Source organism: Rhipicephalus sanguineus, chromosome 3 (assembly GCF_013339695.2).
Source record: "Rhipicephalus sanguineus isolate Rsan-2018 chromosome 3, BIME_Rsan_1.4, whole genome shotgun sequence".
Classification (NCBI taxonomy): domain Eukaryota; kingdom Metazoa; phylum Arthropoda; class Arachnida; order Ixodida; family Ixodidae; genus Rhipicephalus; species Rhipicephalus sanguineus.
The window spans coordinates 137356135-137384071 of record NC_051178.1 but is presented as its reverse complement, the minus strand read 5'-3'; the positions used below and the strand labels follow the sequence as shown (position 1 = coordinate 137384071).

Below are 27937 nucleotides of genomic sequence, written 5' to 3'. Positions count from 1 at the left end.
AAAGTCATACCTGTGTGCTAAAGTTGTTAGAATCGTATTTGCATATAAGTTAATTCATTGCATGCAAGTCAAACTTATATCCTCGAGATCTTTTAAATCGCTAATATGTAAAATCCACGCGACGCAAAGCAACCCCATTCTTGCACGCATCACATTTCGTTACGGATCAAGACGCAAAAGAATCTGCAATAACGACACTGTAACAACATCAGAATTTGCGCGATAGACGCCGCACGCAGTGGAGTACGCGGCGCAGGACAGTGGCTATGAGCAAGTGTAGCGGCATTGGAGCAACTAAAAAGAAAAGAAATCGAGAAAACAAAAGGTACGTGGGCTGGGCGTAGACGTCCGCGTGCTTGTCTTCCTGATCTACCCTCACTGGACGACTCTGGCGTAAAAATAACGTCACTGCCCTTAGACTTATTCAGATCGCTTAGTGGCACCAGTACCAGCTTGAGAAGCGGAGTTTGGCCAGCGATTATTGTTTCGCACGGCTGTGTTGCGATAGAAGTATCTTGTATCTTAAAATACACGATACATTATCGAATGTATCGGAAATACAAATACAGATACTCGTATTTCGAGACGTATCGCGATACAGATACAAGATACCCAAAGTGTATCTAAGATAGTATCTAAGATACATGTATCTTCGATACTGCCCAGCACTGGGTGCACGTTAAAGAACCCCAGGTGGTCGAAATTTCCGGAGCCCTCCACTATACGGCGTCCCTTCTAATCATATGGTGGTTTTGGGACGTTAAACCCCAGAAGTGATTATTATTATTAGGGCCCCTAAACAACCTCTGCATATACAAAGTACGAGCGCGTTGTTGTTTCCACCTGGCATTTCCCGTCTTTTCGGCGCGTAACGCCAGCAGTCTGTTCTCGTGACGTCACGAGGAAATAAGCTCTTGATTGGTCCATATACGAGGATATCAGTTGTGAATAGTCTTCTACTCTGTTCTTACACGCACGCCCGTTCTGCGTTGTCTCGCACGACTATCTTGCGCGATCAACCGACTTCACTTCGTTTTGTGCGTTTTCGACTGCGCAATCGGATATAACAGCGTGTAGCCGAAAAGCGCGAAGTCCTGATAGGTTCACCACTTAGTGCTGACATTGTCCACGTGGTTTCATGAACAAGTAAGTTTCGAGGATGAGATAGCGCCTGTGTACGAAGCGTCGTGAAGGCGAGAAAAAAACCACTCTCTCGTCTTTGAACACGGAGTGGTTTAGGGACCCTTTAAACTTTGGCGATCTTGTCTTTATAACAGGAAGTAACGCACGCTATAAACACATGCGCCGATCGCGTTAATGTCTTCTTAGTCTGAGTCCAACAAGCACGTTGTCGTTGTTTATGAACAATGAGCCCACCACGAGGAGGAACAATTGCCGGGCCCAGACCGCCAGGCTGACCCCGCCAGAAAACGCCCGCAGCAACCAACCGACCGACGACGAATTCGAGTTAGGAAGATCAGCATGCATGGATGCGAAGAAAATGCAACGCTTCTGAGCTGCAGTTAACGCTATATGAACGTGCATTTAAAGTATCAGCTGTGCAGCGAAGGACGGCTTACACGCGCATACAATAATGCATATGTAAATATGCGCCTTTCCCGATTAAATGGCGCTTGGGTGCCCGCAGCTCACGATAGAGATGTGAACTGAAGCCAACGTTTCGACTAGCAAACTTGTCTTCTACAAGGCTGCAACTGCCTTGAACTGTCTTCTCGTCGCTCATAATCATATCTTGGTTTTGGGACGTTAAACCCCATACATTATTATTATTATTATTATTATTATTATTATTATTATTATTATTATTATTATTATTATTATTATTATTATTATTATTATTATTATTATTATTAAAGTTTCCCGCTCCGACATCTCTCTTGTACGTCCGGACAAATTCCACCCACCACTTAACGTAAGATTATCCGCATCAGCCGAAACAACGAGCTTCAGCAGTTACGTAAACAAATCTCCGAGATTTGCCTTCAAGCGAGGTGATTACACGGGCCTCTATCATCACTTGTCTACCGTTGAGTGGTCACAGGTTACTGACAAACCAAATGTTGATGAGCAGGTTGATCGGTTTACGGAGCTTGTACTGAGCAGCATGCGTAATTTTATTCCCCAATATACACCTAAACAACGTAAATATCCCCACTGGTTCTCATCTGAACTTATCAGTGCACTGAAGCATAAAGATCACGCACACAGGAAATCTAAATGTTCTCCATCCAGCGAGTGGAAGGAAGAGTTCAGCTTCTTTCGAACTCTCTCTAAACGCCTATATAAACGGGATCATAGTTCGTATATTGAATTCTTAGAAAAAAGCGCCTCTGACAGGCCGGCTGAGTTTGGAAGTATGTACGTAAACGGTCCAGCAAAAGCGGAGAGTCCTTCAGACTACTGGACTCAAATGGGGTAGAAGTGCATGCCGTCGCTGACTGTTTTGCCACGCATTTCTCATCCGTTTATAAGGCCTCAGACTCTAGCATTGATATCAGACAACAGCCCAAGGTGGTTAGCTCATCCAGTGCTTTGTCGCTGGATGACAATCTTATCTGCGAATGCATTAAGCGCTTAAAACCATCCTTATCATGTGGGCCAGATGGCATCCCCTCCGCCATACTAAAAGCTTATGGTAGTATATTTGTCCCAGTACTGACTACGATATTTAATAACTGCCTGGACACTTCCACATTTCCAAGCATGTGGAAAACTGCTCGTGTTTTTCCAGTATTTAAGTCCGGCTCTAAAACAGATGCTTCTAATTATCGCCCGATTTCTCTACTATGTGCCACATCAAAGATCTTCGAGCTGGCTCTTCACGACATATTGTCTTTTAGTGTGAAAAACTCATTGATTCCTAATCAACATGGTTTTCTCGCTGGCCGCTCAACTACCACAAATCTTGCTAGTTTCATGACGCAGATCTCCACACCTATTTCTCAGAGAGGACAGGTTGACGTAATTTACTGTGACCTGAGCAAGGCTTTTGACGTAGTCAGCCACGCGCTGATTATGGTTAAACTTGCGCACTTTGATGTTGACTTGTCAGTTGTGAATCTCCTGCAGAGCTATCTGCTCAATAGATATTGTTATGTTGCCGTAAATGGCCAAACGTCTTTATTGTATAAAGTGACTAGTGGGGTCCCTCAAGGGTCGGTATTAGGCCCACTCCTATTTTTAATTTACGTTAATGATGTTTATTTTGCCATTCGTAATTCTTCTTTCCTCTTGTATGCCGATGACATCAAGATTTTTAAGGAAATTCATTCAGTTAACGACTGTCGCTTGCTGCAGTCAGACTTGCGCTCTTTTTCCGAATGGTGCGACGGTAATAACCTTTCTCTGAATACCTCGAAGACAAAATTCATGTCTATCACTCGCAAAACATCTAGCGTGTCATTTCAATACTCTGTCAATTCTGTGCCGTTATGCAAGGTTTATGAAATCAGTGATCTTGGTGTTGTTGTTGACAGCGCGTTAAACTTTTCTTCTCACGTTAAGCGTGCTGCTATGCGGGGCCTTCGTTCTCTCGGATGTGTTTGTAGAACACCTCGAGAATTCAGGTCTCCCATGGCCCTACACGAATTGTACACGGCAATATGTCTTCCGCAACTTGAGTATGCGTCCGTGATATGGAATGGCATTGCTCAATCCAGCGGTAACACCATTGAACGAGTCCAGAAAAAATTCCTCAGCATATATAACCATCGCTTTGCTAAAAATGACTCTGGATCTCGTTCAAGTACTGCTGAATTATTATCACTGCCATCACTTCACTGCCGACGAAATCGCTCTGATCTCTTATTTCTTTACAAGCTAGTCCACGGTATCATATCCTGCCCTGTACTTCTCAATTGTGTAAATTTTCGAATTCCGCGTAAGTTAACCAGAGAGAACAGACCGTTTCATGTACCCGCCTGCTTCTTCCAACACTCTACCGTTTACAGAATACAAAGTCTCTATAATGTTAATTTTCTTGATCTTGACGTTTTTCATAGCCCACACTCATTGTTTTTATCCCAGCTTTGCACTGTTTTGACATAGTGTGGCACAATGTACAAAGTCTTCCCTTCTCAGTCTTTCCACATAGTTGTATATATGCAATCTAATTTTTTATGCCCCGTCAATATTTCTCGTGTTGTCTTATTTTACTCCTCCCCTTTTGTGTTCATTTCTCTTTAAGTGTTTTGCTCTTTTTATTTCTGAAAACTGTCTGTATTGTATTGTTTATTTTTATTGTTTTTTTTTGCGTGCGCCAGCACAAAGACCTTACGGTTGTTCCTGGGCACGTTAAATAAATCATTGATTGATTGATTATTATTATTATTATTATTATTATTATTATTATTATTATTATTATTATTATTATTATTATTATTATTATTATTATTATTATTATTATTATTGATCTTGTCGTGGTACAAGAGTTGGAAAAGCAGTTCACAAAGATGGAAGAGGTCCTCTCAACTTCGCACGTTATCGCAAATTCGCTGGACTGGGTCTTCTTAATAATTAACTTTATCAAGTGTTCCTTGGCACTTCTACAATCACTCCAGCTCATTGCCATTCTAACGGACTCAAACGCAAAAAAATTAGGAGCCTAGGTGGTCGAAATTTCCGGAGCCCTGCACTATACGGCGTCCCTCATAATTATACCGTGGTCTTGGGACCCTAAACATCCCCCCCCCCAAAAAAAAAAGAACGCAGCGACGGAAGGCAACAATGAAATTCAGCAACGTGAAATGACGAGTGACGTCGACAAAATATCAGATTTCCATATCAGACACGACTGATCGCCGGCAAGCCCACGATCGAGAGAGCATTGGTTATTTGAGGACTGCGCATACAAACACGCATGTCACCATGTGACCGACGCACCTTCGAGGACATATTGTGTACGCCTGCAGTTCTGTATACTCGCCGGCACCGGGTTTTTCGCCATTTATGCCTTCGCCACTGCCACCGGAATCTGTAAAAACATCTTACACAAAATATGTTTGCAAGGGAATGCTTCAGCCAATTCTGATGCTGGGCGTGCATGGCCGTCTGGCCAAGACCCACATTTGTTGAAATTGTCGCTTATCTCTCATGCGAACCCCTTAATTACCGGCGGGGGCACCGGGAATGAAGAACCAACCAACCAAACAAAGAAATAAAATAAATAAATAAATAACAGTGACACGCCAGCGACGTGGGTTATTAATACAGACCTGCCAGCAAATGTGTGCAAGCGCACTCAGGAAAAATACTAATCGCATTTAGAGCGCACGCTTTGAACTAGAATTTTAAGTCGTCTGCGGCTCTTTACTTTTGTTCCTTTGAGTCGCGCTGCTTTCATAGAAAGGCAAACACGTGTTCGGCTTAGTTCATGTAGTTAAATACGAATATAAAAAAAGAAAGGAGACGCCGTAATTCTGCTTTGTATGTACGCTAGAGATAAAGCTGCCTTCGAGATTCTCCTCTTTGTCTAACAAGCGGCGAGAATACAACTATACTACACCTTTATTATTGTTGCTTCATCTGAGTCATGCGTCTAGCCTTCATTGTATCTCTCTACTGTGTTACCGTCGGTAAACTGTAGGCCCTCCAACGCAGGCGAACGGAACGGCCATTCCAGGGCACCGAGTACCGTGTTGTTTTGCTCTACAGATGCGCACTATAACAACCGTAGCGCGGACGAGAGCACACGCGATAATGAGCACTTTCCGCTCTGGTAGCAAGCGGTGGTTGCCACGCGGATCTCAAAGAGATCAAGCTGCCCCGCCTACTTCGGCGGGCTGTTTTTCTTCGCTACGTAAGAACTAGTGTACTCAAGAATAAAGAAGAAAGAAAAAAAAAGAAAAAAAGCATCCCAGCACTGGTTCTTCACTAACACGCGACTTTAGATGTGAAATTGGTCCCTTTACATAGTCGTAGCTTGACGCTGTTGGGAGAGAGAGAGAGAGCGTGTGTGTGTGTGTGTGTGTGTGTGTGTGTGTGTGTGTGTGTGTGTGTGTGTGTGTGTGTGTGTGTGTGTGTGTGTGTGTGTGTGTGTGTGTGTGTGTGTGTGTGTGCGTGTGTGTGAGTGCGCGCGCGCGCATACTTGCAACGCAATAAGGTAGAAGTCTGGTTCACTTAGTACATAACGCTGTAATGCATGCAAGCAAGCCCAGGAAAAATACTTTGATGCAGAAGGAATGTGGGCATCTCGGTTTTCAAGTAGCCCGTTTTCTTGCTGTTTTTCTTTTTCTTTTGTGGTTGGACAGCGCATGTGCCCCTGGCTTTCCTGGAATATGGCGTTTGCTAATAAAGCACAGTTGATAGTCCAGCCGCTGTGTGTGCCATTTCTCTCCCTTGTCCGTTGCGTTCTTGACTGGTTTATTCTTTCAGAGTACTTGCGACGTTCTAGCTGACAGTCACGTGACCAAAGTTTAGCTGGCGACCTCAGATGTATTTTGCGAGTACTATATAAAGGCCGTTTGGAAAGAGGTGGAGTAATTGCCCGTGGTGAGGTGATAAGCGATAAAACAAAGTAGATTGGCCCGCAAAATCGAAACGAAGAGATTCCGATCGTTAGAACGGCGCAAAACCGATTGCCCCGTTAGGACATTTGACGTATGCTTGTACTAGGAGGTTCAGTGCGACGATGTCACATGCGAAGATATATTCCTCTCTTTCGGAGCTCTCGAAAAACAACTGTGGGTGAGAGAAGGGGGAATAAAGGTGATATGTAAATGGTTCTGGGAAGCTTGAAGAATTGCGGAGCGTGTTGTAGAAGCCCTTGTACCAAATATTGTGTGATCGTTTTATACCCCTTAAGTAGAGCATCGTGCGACTCAGAGCATCAGAGTAGAGCATCATCGATTCATATTACGCTCATTGAATAGCTGTTAAATGCAGTATGACACTATTTATAGATCGTTTTCCGTTTTACAGCGGAGCTCTAAATGTCACAGCCGCTTGATCTTGCGACGTCCTTCCACGTCCGTCCACGAATCGTCTTAACAGATGTAATATAGCGTGGTAGAAGAGTAAAATAACACCGGGCGTCACACAATGCGAATTGCGTAACGAGTTGGTGGTTTAAAGCTTCCCACCCGTTACAAAGGGCTCAGCCAAAAATTTTTCATCGTCATCAGCCACAGCATCCATAAAGTGCACATAATGCCTTAGAGATGGCTAATGGGTACTTCGCTTCTCTGCAGAATGATGAATAATGGCATAGTGGTTGCTTCCATACTTCGCAAAATTGTGATGATTGGTGGCGTAGTGGGTGCCCAGCGACATTTCTTTTTCGTTTTTTTCTTTCTTAACACGTTGTTTTCTTATTTTTCTCTTAATCCACCGCCGTGTTTTATTTATTTTATTTTTTTTTTCGCTCACGACATTCGCGAAAGCTCCCTTTCTCACCACAGATTTTGCTTTTTCCAGTGTTTTTTCCCATAGCAAGACACGATCTGATGCCCTTCGACCCATTTTGCTTTTTCGTGAAGCCATAGGCGTGCGCATGAAAGGGGCAGGGGGGCGGCTGCCCCCCTAATCATATTAGGGGGGGGGGGGGAGTGCCAAGTCGGCTCCATACCTTTACTCAGTCGTACCTCATAGGCGTGCGCACGAAGTGTCATAGGCGTGCGCATGAAGGGGGCAGCGAGGCGGCTGCCCCTCTGCCCCCTTCAAGTCTGCTCCATACCTGCCAAGTCTGCTGCCAAGTCTGCTCCATATCTTTACTCAGTCGTACCTGTTCCGTCATTCTTTAAAGTGCAAGGTTATGGCTATGCAGGTTTTTCACGATAATGGTGGCGGCCGAGGATACCTGATGCATTCCAAAAGCTGTCTAGTGGCCATTTTACCTCCGCAAAGCCGGGGACAAAGGGAGGCCGTTGTGGGAAGCACATCATCGCTTCTCTTTCATTTTTGCTTCCACTGCGCAGCTTCTGTGGGTATGTGTGATTTTTTTTCGAACTCGACACCAACATAAGAGGGGGGAGGGGCGCTGCGGTGAGACTTCGCCCCCCTTTAATGGGGAACCCTGCGCACGCTTATGCATCTGACCTTCTGTGAAAGAAGAACCTTGTGTGTGTGTGTGTGCGTGCGCCACACACACACGCACACACAAAGGCGCAGAAGCACAGGCACCGAGTCCCACTGATACACATGAAAAAAAAAAAAAAAAGCGAAGCTTGCGCTACGTCGCTGAAGGTTTCAAACAGCGCAGCTGGCCGATTCTGAAGTCTAATCTGGTTGCTCCTGGGTTGGTTGCTAGGCCTGGGCTAGATGATGCTAAGTTGTTTCCAGGTTGATTCTAGGTTGTTGGCAGATTTTAGCTTGGTGATGCCAGGTTGTTTCTAGGTTGCTTCTCAGCGCAGAGGGGTTTGAGTTAAACCACAGACTGTCACAGACACGACACGGATGTCCAAACTCCAGAGACAGAAACTCGCACCTCCCATAGATGTACGGGCATGTCGCCGTTCGCGTACGGCTTCCATCGCTTCGAGGTCTTCTCCCAGCCGCCGTTGTCTTTTTTGTTCCCTGGTATTCTCTCGCAGTACGTACCGCTGAAGCACTTCGCACAGACGCTTCAGCGAAGCTGCAACGTGCGGTCACGGTGTTTATCACTGGGTGAATCTCGACGGTTGATTAAAGGGACACTAAAGGCAAATAACAATTTATGTCAGAGTGAAAGCTTAATGTATGACAACTTCTAAAACGGCAATATTATCAACAGCAGTGCCCTACTTACCGAGAAATTAAGCTAAATGTATCACATGGTGAGCGCCACGAGTGGGACATTTTCGAAGTGATCCCGATGACGTATGAGAGTCTGCCTACAATAAATCACTAGTAATCAAACTAGCAGCAATAATAAAAGAACCGTCCGTGCATCAAAAGACTTAATAAAATGCTGTTTGTTCGCTTCCGTTTGATTCATGGAAAAAAGAACCTCTGTGGCGTTGCCATGGGGAACGGCGCGCGTGGTTCAAAGGTTTCGTTTTCGCCGAACTGAGCTTCGTTCGGCGCCCTGCTTCGCTCGCGCGGTCGCGTCTCAGTGGTAGTTTCGGGATCGTGTACTGCCGCGTGTGTTTTGCGCGCTCCTGAAAGTCGCTCTGACAGAAAGTTCGACAAAATGCCACATGCAACGACGCCGGCACCACGAGCCCTCAGCAGCATACCGCGTTCATCGGGGCTCAAGTCGCTGAATTGGAGCCCAGCGTCGCGAGCCAATGTCTCGTTGTCAAGTTCTCCGTCCACATCCATTGCGGCGATTGCGGTAAGCTTCGATGGCTTCGATGGCTTCGATGGCCGTTGTTGCTGCTGTGGGTCCCACTGCTTTCGTTCTGCTGCTACTAGTGTCGGCGGCCGCGCGGTAAAGGCGGGCAACGTTGGCCACGGCAGCAGTGACGTATGAAAGTCGGATTTCAGGCGGGTGATTTGAGGTGCGCAAACGCGATGCGGACCACTAAAACGTGATTTTATTTCAAAATAAGTACTTCCTTGGCATAAAAGTAGCACTAGGAGGTTTCTGGACCGCTATTTCAACAATCAACGTCGACTTAATATTTGCCTTTAGTGTCCTTTTAAGGTTAAAGCCTTAAATGCCTCATCAAACGCGAAAATTTACCATCGGTATCGGCGTCCCGCGGCGTCGGGCACAGCACGAGTGATGCAAACATCATCACGCGATGACGGCACCATATGACGTCATCATGACGTCACGTGACGTGACGTCACATGATGTCATCACATGACATCGTAGCTTGGTCATAGAGGGGCCGATCATGCAGTCAGTGCAAAACCAGATAAGTGCCTCCGATCCTGGAGGCAGTGTATAACTCCGCTAGGTGTACAAAGCTTTCGGAGGGTGGCGGGGCAGGCTCAATGCATCGACTGAGAAGAAAAATAATATGGTTTTCGCCTTCGAGTTGTCTTAGGTGAATGCACAAGGGACCCTGTGAGTTTCTAAAGCTTTTCTCAATTACTGGTTACGTCTGTCCAGAAATCTTAATTGGCGTTTGCCGCCCGTCAGTTCCCTTCTTCATTTTTAGTGGACCAGTGGTGAGTAGAGGGAATTGCCCAAGTTCTGTGGCATGTAACCGTTCATGATGATGATAGTGTTTTGCACACATTTGTACGCACCTAAGTTTGTACGGCCGGCTGAAACAGCTTTGCTGTTAAAAAGGCACGTACAGCAGCCGCGTTCGTGTAGTCTATATATGCCTCGCTTTTTTTGCGTGCCTTTATTTGTGGCGAATGCGTTCTTCAGCAAGCAGCGACTAATCACCTATAGGGGGGGGGGGGGGGTGAAGTCTGTCTCATACCTTTGCTTTGTTTGTACGTGTCTCGTCATTGTTTACGGTGAAGGGTTATCAACATGCAGGTTTTTTTTTCTATAATGGCAGCTGAGGATCCTGACGTTGCCTTCCAAGAACTGTGTGCTTCACACCTCTCCCCACAGACGTGCGCACGAGGGGGGCAGCCCTCCCCTAATCACGTTGAGGGGGGCGGGGGGGGGGCGCTAATTCTGCCCGACATCTTTACTCAGCCGGACCTTTCACGTCATTGTTAATGCGCAGGGTTACGGCTATATACGCATGCTTTTTTGACGATAATGACGACCAAGGATCCCTGATGTTGCATTAAAAAAAAAGCTGTTTACTGCCCATCTTTACCCCCGAAAAGCCGGAAACAAATGGCAGGCCACTGTGAGAAGTACGTCATCGCTTTATTTTGATTTTCACTTTTGCATCCATGGCAAAGCTCGTTTTCTTTCGGACTCGTCTAACAAAGGACGGGGGGGGGGGGGGGGAGGGGAAGGGGGGGCTGCGGCTGCGACTAAATCAGAATTGGGAAGTTACAAGCTCACCATTGCATAACTAGTACTTTTGCTTTAGATACAAACATTTTGATCACAGTCCCAGTTGTATTTACGGATATCAGTAAAGGTGTTGCGTTGATAGCATAGTTAGCGTAGTTGTCGTACATTTGGCGCAGCTCTGAAGTTACCTGATTGTTTCATATACAACTGTGGCATACTTTTCTTCTTCTTCTGGCACGACGCAGTTGGGACATAAACTAGTAGTGGGTAGTCTGCTGAGGAGGAAGAAGAAGTAGTTGGAACAATGGCGGAGATACATTAATAAACCGCGCTGTGTTTTCGGAACCGCGTTTCAGAGTGCTATATTTATTGGTGACCCGGACTACGAACGCGACCTTCCATGGAGCAGCGTGAGCATCTCGACGGCCTCAGCCCTGGTACCGCTGCCACTGCACCTGGCCATGTACCCTCTTCGGGTGTTGTTGGAGGTACTACTACCATAACGCTACCACAGCTGTGGCTTGCCGATCCCTCCTTATGGTTCATTCAAGTCGAGAACAAGTTCCGCATTCATCGCATCACGTCAGAAGTTCGCAAGCATGAGATCCTCGTTGAAGCGTTGCCGCCACAGGCAATGGCCGAAATACGCGACATCCTCGTGGGCCCGCCTGGTGACACTCCATATACGACAGTCAAACAGGCTCTTCTTCACCGACTCGTTCCGCCTAAGCATCGGCGCGTTCAGCAACTTCTGTGCAACGAAGAGCTCGGGGACCGCCGTCCTACACAGTTTCTACGTCACCTGCAGCATCTGCTTGGGGACCAGCCGGACGGCTTGGAAACATCCATACTACGTGAGTTGTTTCTACAGCGTCTTCCACCTACCGTGCGAATGGCTCTTGTCCCAGCTCAGGATAAGACGCTGTCGGAGCTGGCAGAAATGGCCGATGACATGATGGACGTTGCTCCGGCAGTCATAAACGCTGCCCACACCTCTCCGATTTCCGAAGCAGATTCCCTTCGAGAAACGGTAAAAGATCTCGCAGCTGAAGTCGCCAACTTGCGTCTGCAATTGCTGAGCATTCGCAACTTAAATGACCAGCCTCGTCCACACCGACCATCTCTCACGTCGCCTGCTCCGCAACGGCCCCGCCACCAGCCCGAGCACCGCTTTTCACCGCGGAACACATGCTACTATCACCGGCGTTTTCGTGCCGCGGCTCGCAGATGTGTGCCACCCTGCTCATGGCGCATGGGAAACGCTCCGGCCGATCGTCAATAAGAGCGGCGGGCGATCAAGGCCAAGCATCAAGCCGCCTCTTCCACATCACCGACAGAACCACAGGTCTTCGCTTGCTGGTGGACACTGGAGCAGAAGTCAGCATAATTCCAGCGTCCAAAACTGACCGGCGTCTCCGCGAGAAGTCAACTCCTTTACAAGCGATCAATTCTTCGGTCATCGCAACTTACGGACAGAAGTCTCTGACCCTTGATCTCGGTCTCAAGAGGAAACTGCAGTGGTTATTTTGGATAGCAGACGTACGCTACGCAATCTTAGGCGCCGATTTCTTAAGGCATTTTCATCTGCTCGTGGATATGAACCGCTGTCGCCTGGTGGATAGCTATACCGGCTTATCGGTCAATGGTTTTCTGTCATGCGCTACGGCCCTAAACCCCACTTTCGTGAAACCGCCTACGTCACCATATACAGCTCTGCTCAACGAGTTTCCGGAGATTACAACGCAGTCTCCAATGGATAAGACCCCCAAGCACACTGTGACCCACTGCATCGTAACCACAGGCCCACCGGTTCACTGCCGCCCTCGCCGACTTGGCCCTGATAAACTTCGCATTGCTCGCAACGAGTTTGAGCATATGTTACAGCTGCAGATCATTCGTCCGTCATCAAGCTCGTGGTCGTCGGCGCTACACATGGTTCCCAAGAAGAACAATGACTGGCGGCCCTGTGGTGATTATCGGGCTCTCAATGCAGTCACCGTTCCAGATCGATACCCGTTACCCAATATACAGGACTGTACTGCCTTTTTAACCGGCACAACAGTATACTCGAAGATTGATCTCGTGAAAGCTTATCACCAGATCCCCGTTGAGCCTTCTGACATTCCCAAAACTGCAATAATTACCCCATTTGGACTCTATGAGTATTTACGAATGCCCTTCGGTTTGAGAAACGCAGCTCAGACATTTCAGCGTTTTATAGACGAAGTCACAAGAGGCTTGCCGTTTTGTTTCGCCTATATCGACGACCTTCTCGTTGCCAGCAAGGACGCTGAAACGCACAAGGCACATCTACGTGAGCTTTTCACTCGACTGCGTGATTACGACCTTGTCATCAATGTAGAAAAGTGTCAGTTTGGAGTCTCGGAGATAGCATTCCTCGGACATCAGATCACTAAAGATGGCATCACTCCTCTACCTGACAAGGTTCAAGCTATCCTCGAGTACCCGCCTCCCACGTCCATACGTAGTCTGCGACGTTTTCTCGGACTCGTCAATTTTTATCGCCGCTTCATCCCTACATGCTCTACACTGCTGCAGCCTCTGGAAGCACTACTCTCGACTTCGCAAGCCGAGTCAGCCGCACTTCCCTGGGACACGGTAGCGGATCAATCTTTTGCCGCCGTTAAGACCAAACTCGCCCAGGCCACCCTCCTCCATCACCCTTCACCAACTGCTCCCACTAGCCTCATGGTGGACGCTTCTTCAGAAGCAGTTGGAGCCGCTCTTCATCAATGGATCAATGGTGCATGGGCTCCAATTTCCTTCTTCTCCCGCAAGTTACGCGACACTGAGCGCCGATACAGTACTTTCGGACGGGAGCTCCTCGCGGCCTACCTTGCGGTGAAGCATTTCAGGTACTTCCTTGAAGGGCGACAATTTGCCATTCTTACTGACCACAAGCCACTTGTTTCGGCTTTACGTTCCTGCAGTGCCACGCACACTCCTAGAGAACTTCGGCACCTTGCTTTCATTGCCGAATTCACCACAGACATACGTTATGTAAAAGGCAGCTTTAACAGTGCAGCGGACGCTCTCAGTCGTATTACCATCAATGCCACGACAGGCACCACCGACCTTTCATTGTCTTCGCTCGCGGAGGCACAGGTATTAGACGATGAGCTTCCACGACTCCGATACTCTACTTCCCTCCGACTGGAACAAGTCAACTTTCCCGACGACGACGTTACGCTCTGGTGCGATGTTTCACACAACCGCACTCGTATCTATGTTCCTTCACAGCTGCGTCGTGCTGTTTTTGACACCCTCCACTCCATCTGCCATCCAGGCGTAAGAGCTACGCAACACCTGGTCACTGAACGCTATGTCTGGCCGCGCATACGCGCTAACATTCGTGACTGGGTTCGCACTTGCACAGCGTGTCAGCGTATCAAGGTACAACGGCACACCAAGCCTCCATGGGGAAAATTTCCTCTCCTTGATGCACGTTTCGACACCATTTATTTGGACATTGTCGGGCCTTTACCTCCATGTCGGGGAAATACGTATTTGCTTACGTGTATTGACAGGTACACTAGGTGGCCTGAAGCAGCTCCAATGCCTGACATCACGGCAGAAACAGTTGCTCGTACCTTTCTTGCTACCTGGATTAGCCGTTTCGGTGTACCATCAACGGTGACTGCCGATCGAGGCAGACAGTTTGAGTCAGCGCTTTTCACCTCTGTCACATCTCTACTGGGTTGTGCGCGTATTCGCACAACTGCGTATCATCCAGCATCAAATGGCTTAGTGGAGAGACTCCACCGTCATCTAAAAGCAGCACTCGCCTCGCAGCCTCACGCCGAAGATTGGGTATCACACCTCCCCATCGTGCTTCTCGGCCTGCGTTCAACACTTCGGCCAGAACTTGCCTGCTCTGTAGCCGAGATGGTTTATGGCTGCACACTCCGTTTGCCTGGTGACCTCGTCAGCCCCGTTACTACGCAGAGTGTTTCGGATCCATCTTCTTTCGTCCAGCGTCTGCGGGTCTTCATGCAAAACTTGCGCCCATCACCAACTTCAGCTCACACTAAGAACGACGTTTTTTCTGCCGGCAAACCTACAGACATCTTCACACGTTTTTGTTCGTGTCGATGCGTCTCGCCGTGCTCTTCAGCCTCGCTATGACGGTCCTTTCCCAGTCATCAAGCGTTCTGAACATCATTTTACAATCCTGCGTAATGGGTATGAAGACACAGTCAGCATTGAAAGGATCAAGCCGGCACCCATTCTGACAAGCTCCGTCTGATCATTTTTTTTTTCTTCAAGTGCCCACGGCCACTTATCTGCAGGGGGGGCCTATCTGTGGCATACTTTTCTTCTTCTTCTGGCACGACGCAGTTGGGACATAAACTAGTAGTGGGTAGTCTGCTGAGGAGGAAGAAGAAGTAGTTGGAACAATGGCGGAGATACATTAATAAACCGCGCTGTGTTTTCGGAACCGCGTTTCAGAGTGCTATACAACGTTTGATGCATTGTTAAAATGATTTCGAGTGAATTTAGTCAACCTTTGTAAAAAGAAAGGGAACAAAAGGAAAGTGTTAAAAATTCTTCTGTTATTAATAATTTCATATTTTTGATGAATAGCTTTATATAAACAGCGCTATTTAGATACGATTCTTTGGGTGCATCTTAGTTATAGAACAAAACAATATGATGTTTTTTTTTTTCTGGGCAGTACTACGTTCCTTGTATTGCTGTTATAGCTATGCCGTATCTTTTACAGAACGTATATTTTGTGTTAAAGGGACACTAAAGGCAAATATTAAGTCGACGTTGATTGTTGAAATAGCGGTCCAGAAACCACGTAGTGCTACTTTTATGCCAAGGAAGTGCTTATTTTGAAATAAAATCACGTTTTAGTGGTCCGCATCGCGTTAGCGCACTTCAAATCACCCGCCTGAAATCCGACTCATGCGTCACTGCTGCCGCGCCAAACGTTGCCCGCCTTTACTGCGCGGCCGCCGACACTAGTAGCAGCAGAGCGAAAGTAGCGGGACCCACAGCAGCAACAACGGCCATCGAAGCCATCGAAGCTTGCCGCAATCGCCGCAATGAATGTGGACGGAGAACTTGACAACGAGACATTGGCTCGCGACGCTGGGCTCCAATTCAGCGACTTGAGCCCCGATGAACGCGGTATGCTACTGAGGGCTCGTGGTGCCGGCGTCGATGCATGCGGCATTTTGTCGAACTTTCTGTCAGAGCGACTTTCACAAGCGCGCAAAACACACGCGGCAGTACACGATCCCGAAACTACCACTGAGACGCGACCGCGCGAGCGAAGCAGGGCGCCGGGCGAAGCGCAGTTCGGCGAAAACGGAAGTTTTGAACCACGCGCGCCGTTCCCCATGGCAACGCCACAGAGGTTCTTTTTTCTATGAATCAAATGGAAACGAACAAACAGCATTTTATTACGTCGTTTGATGCACGGAAGGTTCTTTCTTTTTATTGCTGCTAGTTTGATTACTAGTGATTTATTGTAGGCAGACTCTCATACGTCATCGGGATCATTTTGAAAATGTGCCGCTCGTGGCGCTCATCATGTGATACATTTAGCTTAATTTCTCGGTAAGTAGGGCACTGCTGTTGATAATATTGCCGTTTTAGAAGTTGTCATACATTGAGCTTTTCACTCTGACATAAATTGTTATTTGCCTTTAGTGTCCCTTTAACGTGTCATCATGTGTGGATGTAGCCTGCAATGGTAACCGTGCGTGACTTAGGGTTGGGTGCGCATTTAAGCTCCTATTCAGAATCGCTTTTTATAGCTGCTCCTGCTTTATGCGGTTTGTGTAAAGAAAAATAAACTCAATCTTAAAGTACGCCGATAGCACGTAACTGACAAAAATTCCTGTAGAGACATTTATCCTAGTCATCAACGCATTTTTTGTTGTCCATGAAAAGTGACGACGCTAAATGTAGAAGACATTTGTAATATTGATTTGTTGCAATCTGCCGAAAGACATTTGACTTCAGTTACGAATACTTTCTTTATGCACCACATCGCTACGGTAGTGATAAAGTTAAGCATTCTGGCTGGTGACTGACAGTGCGTGTTCTGATTTGGTGGAAGGTCCTGGCTAACGACTAGCAGTCCAGTACGCAGGTCCCATTCTCTTCTAGATGTAGTGCTGGGTGAAGTTTAAAACGTTCTTTTTAAGGTTTCAAACCACACAGGTTATTCGACAACATATCCTAGAACTTGCCGTGGAAACATGCAAGGCCACCTACTTGCCGCGTTGCCCATATTAAATTAGTGAAACAACAACAAGAACAACAACAACAACAACAACAAAGCAACCTTGAAAAGCTTCTAAAAATGTTGGTAATAGCTTTGAGTTATACATGATACGTTAGAACAGTTACGCACGCGTCGGCTCTCTTCCTTACTGTGGCTGACATGGCTAAAGATCAACGTTTTCGCATACGACGATCGCGTGTCATGTTAGAGTATAGAAATAAAGTAACGATGAAGCGATGAAGTAAGTGTTTAGAGCTTTTCGCATTACGAGCACATGACGAACGCCTATTCTATGCTAAATGAAAGTCAAAACATTTTTTTTTCTATTCGCTGGTGTCTCTTCCGGCCAAGCAGTGTGAAAACAAGGAGCTGATATCAATAAAGGCAATAAAACATGGCTAGTACATCGAGCTTGGTGTGAGAGTACAAAAAACGGCGACAATGTGCCCTCGCTCTGTTGCTGACCCGACAGAAAACGAGTAGCAAGGGCGAATTCAGATCAATGTTGACTGTTCAGGCTGGTGTAGGCCCAGCATCTTCTTATGTAACCACGGCAACCTACACGGTAATCAGCAGCGTAAGATGCGTAAGCACAGTGGACGTAGTGTATCACGTGTGGCAGTGACGTATCAGGTATGGCGAAATGTTCAAGCTCTCCAATATTCGCGCTAATGCAACGCAAAGCGTTCACTCTCCTCAACGAATACCAGCCTATGAACACGAAACCTCAAGCTCTATTTCCGGTCGCATTCACTGCGAAGAACTGCAAGACGTTTGCCTACTTTGAGTTGTACTCCGCCTCAAGAACTTCTTGCAATGCAAAGGAAGCTGCTTTCAGGCAATCAGAAACGAGGATCAGCTGCGCGTTTTGGAGAAGGGAGCGGTGTTCGTTAAAGGTCTGTTAAGGCTAAAGCCTTGTATGCCTCATCAAATGTGAAAATTAACCGTCGGCGTCCCGCGGCGTCGGGCAGAACACGAGTGAAGCAAAAAGTCATCGTGCCATGATGACGTCACCATACGACGTCATCGTGACGTCACAGGTCGCCGAAATTTGGCATCATTATGGCGTCATCATGCTGTCACTGTGACGTCATCATGACGTAACGCCACGTGATGGCGTCATCACATGACATCGTAGCTTGGTCAAAGGTGGGTCGATCACGGAGGCAGTGCAAAACTAGGTGAGGTGCCTCCGATCCTGGAGGCAGTGTGAAACCCCGCTAGGTGTACAAAGCTTTCGGAGGGTGGCGGGGCAGGCTCAATGCATCGACTGTGAAGAAAAATAATATGGTTTTCGCCTTCGAGTTGTCTTAGGTGAATGCACAAGGGACCCTGTGAGTTTCTAAAGCTTTTCTCAATTACTGGTTACGTCTGTCCAGAAATCTTAATTGGCGTTTGCCGCCCGTCAGTTGCCTTCTTCATTTTTAGTGGACCAGTGGTGAGTAGAGGGAATTGCCCAAGTTCTGTGGCATGTAACCGTTCATGATGATGATAGTGTTTTGCACACATTTGTACGCACCAAAGTTTGTACGGCCGGCTGAAACAGCTTTGCTGTTAAAAAGGCACGTATAGCAGCCGCGTTCGTGTAGTCTATATATGCCTCGTTTTTTTTTGCGTGCCTTTATTTGTGGCGAATGCATTCTTCAGCAAGCAGCAACTAATCACCTATTGGGGGGGGGGGGGGGGAAGGGGGGCGCCAAGTCTGTCCCATACCTTTGCTTTGTTGTACGTGTCTCGTCATTGTTTACGGTGAAGGGTTATCAACATGCAGGTTTGTTTCTATAATGGCAGATGAGGATCCTGACGTTGCCTTCCAAGAACTGTTTGCTTCACACCTCTCCCTACAGACGTGCGCACGAGGGGGGCAGCCCTCCCCTAATCACGTTGAGGGGGGCGGGGGGCGCTAATTCTGCCCGACATCCTTACTCAGCCGGACCTTTCACGTCATTTGTTAATGCGCAGGGTTACGGCTATATACGCATGCTTTTTTGACGATAGTGACGACCAAGGATCCCTGATGTCGCATTACAAAAAAAACTGTTTACTGCCCATCTTTACCTCCGAAAAGCCGGGAACAAATGGCAGGCCACTATGAGAAGTACGTCATCGCTTTATCTTGATTTTCACTTTTGCATCCATGGCAAAGCTCGTTTTCTTTCGGACTCGTCTAACAAAGAACGGGGGGGATCTGCGGCTTCGACTAAATCAGAATTGAGAAGTTACAAGCTCACCGTTGCATAACTAGTACTTTTGCTTTAGATACAAACATTTTTCATCACAGTCCCAGTTGTATTTACGGATATCAGTAAAGGTGTTGCGGTGATAGCATAGTTAGCGTAGTTGTCGTACATTTGGCGAAGCTCTGAAGTTACCTGATTGTTTCATATACAACGTTTGATGCACTGTTAAAATGATTTCGAGTGCATTTAGTCAACCTTTGTAAAAAGAAAGGGAACAAAAGGAAAGTGTTAAAAATTCTTCTGTTATTAATAATTTCAAATTTTTGATGAATAGTTTTATATAAACAGCGCTATTTAGATGGTTTTACATACGATTCTTTGGGTGCATGTTAGTTATAGAAGAAAACAATATGATGTTTTTTTTTTGTCTGGGCAGTACTACGTTCCTTGCATTGCTGTTACAGCTATGCCGTATCTTTTACAGAACGTATATTTTGTGTTAAAGGGACACTAAAGGCAAATATTAAGTCGACGTTGATTGTTGAAATAGCGGTCCAGAAGCCCCGTAGTGCTACTTTTATGCCAAGGAAGTGCTTATTTTGAAATAAAGTCACGTTTTAGTGGTCCGCATCGCGTTAGCGCACTTCAAATCACCCGCCTGAAATCTGACTTTCATACGTCACTGCTGCCGTGCCCAGCATTGCCCGCCTTTACTGCGCGGCCGCCGACACTAGTAGCAGCAGAGCGAAAGTAGCGGGACCCACAGCAGCAACAATGGCCATCGAAGCCATCGAAGCTTGCCGCAATCGCCGCAATGAATGTGGACGGAGAACTTGACAACGAGACATTGGCTCGCGACGCTGGGCTCCAATTCAGCGACTTGAGCCCCGATGAACGCGGTATGCTGCTGAGGGCTAGTAGTGCCGGCGTCGATGCATGCGGCATTTTGTCGAACTTTCTGTCAGAGCTACTTTCACAAGCGCGCAAAACACACGCGGCAGTACGCGATCCCGAAACTACCACTGAGACGCGACCGCGTGAGCGAAGCAGGGCGCCGGGCGAAGCGCTGTTCGGCGAAAACGGAAATTTTTAACCACGCGCGCCGTTCCCCATGGCAACGCCACAGAGGTTCTTTTTTCTATGAATCAAATGGAAACGAACAAACAGCATTTTATTACGTCGTTTGATGCACGGAAGGTTCTTTTACTAGTGATTTATTGTAGGCAGACTCTCATACGTCATCGGGATCACTTCGAAAATGTCCCACTCGTGGCGCTCATCATGTGATACATTTAGCTTAATTTCTCGGTAAGTAGGGCACTGCTGTTGATAATATTGCCGTTTTAGAAGTTGTCATACATTGAGCTTTCACTCTGACATAAATTGTTATTTGCCTTTAGTGTCCCTTTAACGTGTCATCATGTGTGGATGTAGCCTGCAATGGTAACCGTGCGTGACTTAGGGTCGGGTGCGCATTTAAGCTCCTATTCAGAATAGCTTTTTATAGCTGCTCCTGCCTTATGCGGTTTGTGTAAAGAAAAATAAACTCAATCTTAAAGTACGCCGATAGCACGTAACTGACAAAAATTCCTGTAGAGACATTTATCCTAGTCATCAACGCATTTTTTTGTTGTCCATGAAAAGTGACGACGCTAAATGTAGAAGACATTTGTAATATTGATTTGTTTCAATCTGCCGAAAGACATTTGACTTCAGTCACGAATACTTTCTTTATGCACCACATCGCTACGGTAGTGATAAAGTTAAGCATTTTGGCTGGTGACTGACAGTGTTGTGTGTTCTGATTTGGTGGAAGGTCCTGGCTAACGACTAGCAGTCCAGTACGCATGTCCCATTGTCTGCTAGATGTAGTGCTGGGTGAAGTTTAAAACGTTGTTTTAAGTTTCAAACCACACAGGTTATTCAACAACGTATCCTTGAACTTGCCGTGGAAACATGTAAGGCCACCTACTTGCCGCGTTGCCCATATTAAATTAGTGAAACAACAACAACAACAACAACAACAACAACAACAATAAAGCGACCTTGAAAAGCTTCTAAAAATGTTGGTAATAGCTTTGAGTTATACATGATACGTTAGGTCAGATACGCACGCGCCGGCTCTCCTCCTTACTGCGGCTGACATGGTTAAAGATCAACGTTTTCGCCATGTTAGAGTATAGAAATAAAGTAACGATGAAGCGATGAAGTAAGTGTTTAGAGCTTTTCGCATTACGAGCACATCACGAACGCCTATTCTATGCTAAATGAAAGTCAAAACATTTTTTTTCTATTCGCTAGTGTCTCTTCCGGCCAAGCAGTGTGAAAACAAGGAGCTGATCTCAATAAAGACAATAAAACATGGCTAGTACATCGAGCTTGGTGTGAGAGTACAAAAAACGGTGACGATGTGCCCTCGCTCAGTTGCTGACCCGACAGAAAACGAGTAGCAAGGGCGAATTCAGATCAATGTTGACTGTTCAGGCTGGTGTAGGCCCAGCATCTTCTTATGTAACCACGGCAACCTACACGGTAATCAGCAGCGTAAGATACGCAAGCACAGTGGACGTAGTGTATCACTTGTGGCAGTGACGTATCAGGTATGGCGAAATGTTCAAGCTCTCCAATATTCGCGCTAATGCAACGCAAAGCGTTCATTCTCCTCAACGAATACCAGCCTATGAACACGAAACCGCAAGCTCTATTTCCGGTCGCATTCACTGTGAAGAACTGCAAGACGTTTGCCTACTTCGAGTTGTACTCCGCCTCAAGAACTGCTCGCAATGCAGAGGAAACTGCTTTCAGGCAATCAGAAACGAGGATCAGCTGCGCGTTTTGGAGAAGGGAGCGGTGTTCGTTAAAGGTCTGTTAAGGCGAAAGCCTTATATGCCTCATCAAATGTGAAAATTAACCGTCGGCGTCCCGTGGCGACGGGGAGAACACGAGTGAAGCAAAAAATCATCGTGACATGGTGACGTCACCATACGACGTCATCGTGACGTCACAGGTCGCCGAAATTTGACATCATTATGGCGTCATCATGCTGTCACTGTGACGTCATAATGACGTAACGCCACGTGATGGTGTCATCACATGACATCTTAGCTTGGTCAAAGGTGGGTCGATCACGGAGGCAGTGTAAAACTAGGTGAGGTGCCTCCGATCCTGGAGGCAGTGGAAAACCACGCTAGGTGCAAAAACCCTTCGTAGGCTGGCGGGGCAGGATCAATACATCGACTGTGAAGAAAGGAAGATGGCTTTCGCCTTCGAGTCGTCTTAGGTGAATGTATAAGGGACCCGGAGTGTTTTTGCTAATTCTTTCAGCACCTCTCCATTTAATCAGCCTATTTAGAAGAAAATTATCGATGGGCAATGGGCTAGCCTTTCTTTTGTTCCACTTCCTGATTTTTTTTTGTGTGTGTAACCCAATGTTTTCGCCGTACTCTAGGGGAGTTGTGAGGCAAAGGACAGGTTTATGCTACCGAACGTACCGTGGTAAAATAAAATTGCACTGAGTCTGCCATTGTTGCGTGCGCTGCAGCGAACCGTGGAGCTACGAATTCTAAAACTTTATATTCAACATCCTTCCTTTAGCACATGGTGACGTCTACATTACTGTCGTTGCAATATACCTACAGGCTGTAAATTGAGAGTAAATATAACTTAAAGCGGTACATTTTTGTTTAATTCTTGGTCATATATTCAGAACACTGTTATGTTCATTCGAAATTTTTCAATTAAACGCACTCACGATTTCTTCCTCCGCACTGGTTGTTAACTGTAAAACGAGCGAATTCCCACAGAAGCGGGCTTCCCCACAGAAGTGTACTGTGGAAAAGGCAACTTCAGCAGTTTGTAAAAGACGCCGCAATCGGTGGGGGTAATAATACTACTAACTGGGGTTTTACGTCCGAAAACAAGTATATGAGAGACGCCGTAGGGGAGGGATCTGGAAATTTCGACCACCTGGGATTCTTTAACGTGCAACTAAATCTAAGCACACGGGCCTTTAGCATTTTGCCTCCACCGAAATGCGGCCGCCGCAGTCGGGATTCGATCCCCCGACCATCGGGTCAGCAGTCAAGCACCATAACCACCAGACTACCGCGATGAATGATAGGGGCAATAAGACCGCGTTGACGTGTCAACTCGTCGTTGACTCTCTTTGCGATGGCTTCTCCACGATGCATAGACGCTTTGAAAGAGCGCAACGTTTACAGAATTGAAGAGAGGAAATTGCGCGAAAGAAGTAAAAGCCACAAGCGGCACCAGCATCGAGGTTTCAAGGTGTGTCACAGTCTTGCTGTCTGTTCAGTCTGCTGGCTTCAGACTGCTCTATGCTTTGGCAAAAGCCAATGGAAGCATTCGGCCTCGGTATCACTGACATCTTGACCGGTACGTTGTTGAGACGTTGTAAGCTTGAAATTTGGCGAAACGGTTCAAACTGATGTCATATGTCGATAGCCACAAGGAGACTAAAGGAAAATAAATCTCGTAGGGTAATTTCACAGCAATGTTCGGTGCCTTGCTACGCTGCATACTTCTGGATTCTTAAACACTATGCCACATGAGGTTCCACCTCGACTCCCAGAGTTTAGCATCTGACTGGTCCTCAACTTTTCACTCCTGTCACGTTGTTTAGTGCTTCCCGAAATTTAATTTGTTACAGCTAACTTTAAGTGCATCTTGGAATGTTTTTCACATAACTTGTTCTTGTAGAAATGAACCGTGGTGACTACTTCGTGAAGGCGAGATGACATCTACTTGGTGTAGCACTGGGTTACAAAGCGAATCTATTCGTGATTCCTCTGAAAGGAAGCTGTACAGCTCTGCACTTGTGCAATATGTGCTGCACCTGTGCAACCTGTGCAATCGGCTAAACATGGAAAGTTTCTTGTCACTTTCTAAGTGACAAAACGAGGCTGGTGTTATCTCTTAAAAGACGAGGTGCGTGATGCAGAGGAACGGTCCAGTGGTGCTGATCGTCCAATATTTATCTCAACCAGCACATACAAGGTGTTTCAATTAAATGAAACCAAGATTATACAAAGCGATACCTCTTAGGCGATTGATACCCACTGCATTCTGTCTGCGGTCAACTTTTTTTTATTTATACAAGTACCTGCAGCGCCACGAGGGCATTATTGCAGGGGGGCAATTCAGGAAAAAATAGATACAATAGCAAAATATATTTAAATTCACATACAGACATGAAAATGTGAGCAAGCGATGGACTCCGCGCGAAAAATTGGCAACACATGCGAACGAAAAAAAAAAAAAAGAGTATCAGCAAAAGCAGGGAGACAGGTAAATAATATCTCACGGGAGATCAGAATGTAAAAACGATTGGAATTCGGATAATGTTTTACAATGAGATATACCATTTGGAAGTCTCTTCCAGTACATGGAGGTGTGAGGAAAAAAAGAACATTGAAACACATTCGTGCGGCAGCGCATTCCCAAAACCTTACATTCATGGTCACTACATGTGGAGATGAAGTGAGGAGGGCAAATGTACAAGTTTTTATTCACTCCAGTGAGATCAAAGTAAATTTGATAAAAAAAAAACGTTCCAATATAATCGTTAGGCGGCGTTGAGATAGGGTTTTCCAACCAAGGTTGTCTTTAATTAATGAAATGCTGCTTTTATAGGTGAAATTACCAGTGACAAACATGGCTGCGCGATTCTGGATACGTTCAAGTTTATCAATAAGACATGAGGTGTCGGGGTCCCATGCTGCGCAAGCATACTCAAGAATTGGACGAACATACATATTATATAGTTGTTCTTTAACACTGTTCGGGGCATTTGAAAAATTGCGTCTAATGAGGTTAAGCATCCTAGAAGATTTTAAAGCGACATGTTCAATGTGTCTAGTCCAGGTCAGATTTTCTGAAAAATAAACCCCAAGATATTTATAGTGCTGCACTTGTTCAAGTCATATATGATCCAAATAATAGTCAGATCTCACAGGGGAACATTTGCGGGTGAAAGATATAAATTGGCATTTAGCACTGTTAAAAGACATACACTATTTGACGCACCAATTTTGAACTGTGTTTAAATCGATTTGCAGACTATTAACATCATGTTCGTTTGTTATATTCCTGTAAATGACGCATTCATCTGCATATAATCTGACACTGCATTGTAGACCCTGTACGATATCATTAATGTAAACCAGAAATAACAGAGGTCCTAAAACGGATCCCTGTGGCACGCCAGAGGTAACGGTTGTTTCAGTTGATTTAACACCATTAATCAACACATGCTGTGTCCTTCCGGAAAGGTAATTTCTAATCCAAGCTACTATAGTAGGATGAATACAAGGAGATGATAATTTATACAATAACAAATCATGGGAAACAGTATCGAAAGCCTTTTTGAAAGCTAAAAAATGCAGTCTACTTGAAAACCAGAGTCGTAGGAGTAAAACAGATCATGGCAGAATTCAACCAATTGCGTTGTACAGGACAAGCCAGCCCTAAAACCATGTTGAGCGTATGAAAAGAAACTATTGTTTTGGAGGTGTTTCATCACAGCACTGTAAATTATGTGTTCTAATGTTTTGCAGCAAACAGAAGTAAGCGAGATTGGTCTGTAGTTCTGTATAGAATGTTTGGGACCACTTTTATGAATGGGAACAACAGCTGCTGATTTCCATTGGGTTGGGACTGAACTGCTGTGTAGAGACTTGTTACACAAGATGACTAAGAAATTGGCAATTTCCTCAGTGCATGCCTTAATTACCTTGGTTGGTATGCCAACTTGAGTTATACTATGTTTGACATGTGATTAGTAAGTAAATTACTTAAGTTAACTTGGGTTAGTTGCCTTCTCAGTGGTCATGTGCTTCATTCCGTTGAGGACAGAATGCAGAAGCGCGTGTTTTCTGTGTGGCAAAGAACTCGATTCGGTAAAAACCAGGTGAAGAAACAATAATTATTTAAAACTGGGTGAGTTCAAATATTGCCACAGGTTACAGCGCGAAAGCTTGCTGCGCTAGTGTCGCCCATCCTCCTAATCTATCCCCGCTATCTTCCGCGCTGTAAGCCATGATACTGAAGCAAAACGGCGAGTTGTGAAAGTTGGTTAATGTTCGTTATTTCCACAATAGTCCAAAATAAACCCGTGTCTTCACTACGGCGTGTCCTATAATCAGGCCATGGTTTCGACAAATAAAACTCTAGAATTTAATCGTTCAAGTTTTACTCCTGTTCATTACAATTTCTGCGTGCATTCAAAATGCGTCCAGTTTTCCTGTGCGCCTGTCAAGGCTAAACTGTTCTTTGCCTTATTGTTGTAATGTGGGGTGCAGTGGGATTTTTTAAGCTGCTACATGCACCTTTTTATTTATGAAGATATGAATAAAGAAAAGATTTCACCTTCATGTTCAGGTGCTTGAACACGAGTAATTATTTCCACCTGTACACTGGAGCTGCGGTTCGTCTAATGAATAACTTTTTTTCTATCAGACGATGAGAGAATTCACTACGGCAACCCACCGAAGAGAACACGCTAAAAAGGTGCCAACACTTTAGAAGTCTGAGAACGTAGACTAACTACCCGGAAGTGTAAAGCCATCACGTGTGTCTATAAAGTCGATGTAGCTTACCTAGGAATTTGAAAGAGCGCCCTCATAGGGTGGACGTCGGCCAATGGCGGTTCGCCCTCAGCCAGCTCGATGGCAGTGATACCCAATGACCAGACGTCGCAGCGGATGTCATACGAGTAGTCTAGCTGCCTTTCGCACGCCACCACCTGGACATGGAGAAAATTCAATGTCGTGCGCTGTTGTCTTTCACATTTCTAAGTAGAGTCATTCGTCATTTCGAACGCTCGTCGCCTCAAACATGACTTTTAACTGTTTCCTGCATTCTTCAGAATGTTTCCACGTGACCTGAATGTTTATACGTAGCCTGTACGAGTGCAGTCGCACGAAAACTTCAACATTTCAGCATAGGAGCATCTCAGGTGAAATGAAACAATGAGACACCGCAATCAAGGTTCTTTGCAAAGCATTTGTGCCGTAGGCGAAACTATTCCTTGCTTTGCGGAGAAGTGTGCTTTTGCGATGGGGCATTGATGATATTGGGGTTTAGCTGGTGGTTTTGGTAAGTTAATCTGTATCACAACATTCGTGGCAACTGGAATAATTATGCTTCCCGGCGTTTTATTACGATGACGACAAAATAGGACGTTTCTAACAAAAAAGTCAACAAAATTGAGCAAGCCACCTTCTCCACAAAACAAGGCGCTGCTTTACAGTGGCATATGTTTAGCGAAGATTTTTTCTTATATAAATGTGAAAGTTAAGACAAGAATTGTACGCGTTCACACACGCCAACACATGGAAAAATATATATTCACTATCGTAAGAAATATTTACGTCGCGCCGCAGCGCACCGCCAAAGCTGCACGCTTATGGCATCTCTGGCGACTGTGCCGAAGCTAGTACCACGGGAAGCACGAGATGGCACTCCAACTACACATACCGGGAAAACATTACAGAGGAATCGACACTTGGCCGAAGTTGGTACTGGCTGAACACCTTGATCGAGATAGCGTAACACAAGCGAGGAAGGAACACTGGACAGCGCTCATTTTTTGCGCTACCCCCAATCAATATGTTACACACTACTATCACTTGAAACCTGAGAACATCAAAAGGACACGCC

At 46.0% G+C, this 27937-nt stretch overlaps 2 protein-coding genes across 8 annotated transcripts in view; one reads left to right on the top strand and one right to left on the bottom strand.

Annotated features, from left to right (window-relative positions):
- The window catches only part of LOC119387257 (elongation factor-like GTPase 1), a 429910-nt gene that overhangs the window by 131733 nt on the left and 270240 nt on the right, over nt 1-27937 (top strand). The gene's annotated exons all lie outside the window — the stretch shown is intronic.
- LOC119387256 (myosin-IIIb) overlaps nt 1-27937 on the bottom strand; it is an 83778-nt gene that overhangs the window by 46971 nt on the left and 8870 nt on the right. The window contains exon 9 of the mRNA XM_037654590.2: nt 26875-27020. Within this exon, the coding sequence (XP_037510518.1) occupies nt 26875-27020 (146 nt within the window). The remainder of the gene's footprint in view (nt 1-26874; nt 27021-27937) is intronic.